The sequence below is a fragment of the Seriola lalandi genome, unplaced genomic scaffold (assembly GCF_002814215.2).
Source record: "Seriola lalandi dorsalis isolate HSWRI2012SDOR001 ecotype SW California unplaced genomic scaffold, Sedor1 jcf7180002001561, whole genome shotgun sequence".
Lineage (NCBI taxonomy): Eukaryota > Metazoa > Chordata > Actinopteri > Carangiformes > Carangidae > Seriola > Seriola lalandi.
This window is the reverse complement of record NW_019472219.1, coordinates 1-1,760: the sequence shown is the minus strand read 5'-3', so window position 1 is coordinate 1,760 and position 1,760 is coordinate 1. Positions and strand designations below refer to the sequence as shown.

The 1,760-nt window shown below is 41.0% G+C and overlaps 1 protein-coding gene across 1 annotated transcript; it reads left to right on the top strand.

Moving 5' to 3' along the window:
* LOC111664468 (glucosidase 2 subunit beta-like) lies at positions 1 to 1,460 on the top strand. Its single transcript, XM_023419056.2, has 6 exons — positions 1 to 97; positions 443 to 512; positions 726 to 815; positions 902 to 976; positions 1,063 to 1,162; positions 1,276 to 1,460. The coding sequence occupies exons 1-6, from the start codon at positions 1 to 3 to the stop codon at positions 1,420 to 1,422; spliced, it is 579 nt and encodes a 192-aa protein (XP_023274824.2). The 3' UTR covers positions 1,423 to 1,460.
* Positions 1,461 to 1,760: the final 300 nt, after the last annotated feature.

Below are 1,760 nucleotides of genomic sequence, written 5' to 3'. Positions count from 1 at the left end.
ATGCAGACCCCTCCTCCGACGCCGACTCAGGAAAAGAAAGACGACGATGAGGGGACTATGCCGCCCTATGACCAAGAAACGCAGAGCCTCATTGATGGTAAGTGTGTGTGTATAAAACTGAATGACTCATCCAGTCGTCAGCTATGAGTAAGTGAGTCATGCTTTAAAATACCAGGGAAAACACAGATGTGACTTCCTGCCTATTAGTTTGAATTTTGATATGCTATCTTAAAATGTATCATTCACTCTGGTAGGATAAATAAATGTTTAAAGCAGAACAAGGTGTTCAATTGAACAGCTGTGTTGCTGTTATATGACACAGGTCTATTGCTTGTTTTCTTTTAAAAACATTTTTTATAAAAGCATCAACATAATACGTGTATGGCTTTGGACTGAATTTACTGTGAGAGTAGATTTTTAATTCTGGGCATCTGATTCCCAGCTGCACAGAAAGCCAGGGATGAGTTTGACACGGCTGAGAGAGCTCTCCGGGAAGTGGATGATCAGATCAGGTAAGTAGCCAGCCTGAATGTGGGCATGCTTCTTTGCCAACAATGCAATCATAAGTTTTTGATACCATAACTGCAGTCTAACTTTATACAGCAACAATGGATGATTCTGTTGCAGTGTAACAGTGGTGGTGCATCAGTGTGTTATCAGTTCAAGACTGAAATACAAAAAAGATTACATGTTGGATTGTTACATTGTTTGCTTTCGGTTTGCAGGAACCTTGAGAAGGAAATTTCCTTTGACTTTGGACCCAATGCTGAGTTTGCTCATCTCTACAGCCAATGTTATGAGTTAACTACTAGCGAGTATGTGCATACTTGTCAATTATTTGTTAATTATTATTTGGTATAAGTTCCTATTTCTGAAAGTCTAAGTCACCCTTTGGTCTCAGGTACATCTACAGGCTGTGTCCGTTTAACAGAGTATCCCAGAAACCCAAGTACGGTGGATCTGAAACTAATCTAGGGTAAGAGAATATCTGTGTTTCTGTCTGTCTGCACTGTTTATGAAGCACGCTTGACTTGTCCTGTACTTTTTCACTTTTTTCTGTAGAACATGGGGAAAATGGGCAGGTCCTGAGGATAACATCTATTCGGTGATGAAGTATGAACATGGAACAGGATGCTGGCAAGGCCCGAACAGGTCCACCATGGTGAGTCTCAATTAGTCAGCCCTGACTTGATATTTTCTTTCCTTGATTTTTACTCCCAATCATTGTTTCTCATTGGATAAAGCACTAGAAAACACATAATTGTTGTCCCTCAGGTTAAGTTAACATGTGGAAAGGAGACGGTTGTGACATCTACCTCAGAGCCCAGTCGCTGCGAGTACCTGATGGAGTTCACCAGCCCTGCTGTCTGCCAGGAGCCCCCCAGCCTGGATTCTTTGCTTCATGAGCACGAAGAGCTCTAGGTCCGCTTGATTTGTGAGTATCTTTTCTGTGTGTGGCCAAACATCTATGATGATATATCTCTGCAGCCAGTGTTATGATACCTTTTTATGATTATCTGAGACATAATCTCACTTTATTGTGTGGTGCACATGAATTTCTACAGGACCTTAGTATCAATCCCCTTTAGGATCTCATATGGGTTCTGTCTCCAAAATTAATTAGAGGAACCACGTTTTTTTACCATAAATAAACTGCACTCACAATCACCTGATCTCCATTTCTACATGGTGCTTACTGAAGCAAAAATAAAAATCAGTGACAGCCAGGGCTGCATAATGTGTAGGTTTAGTGTTTCAGA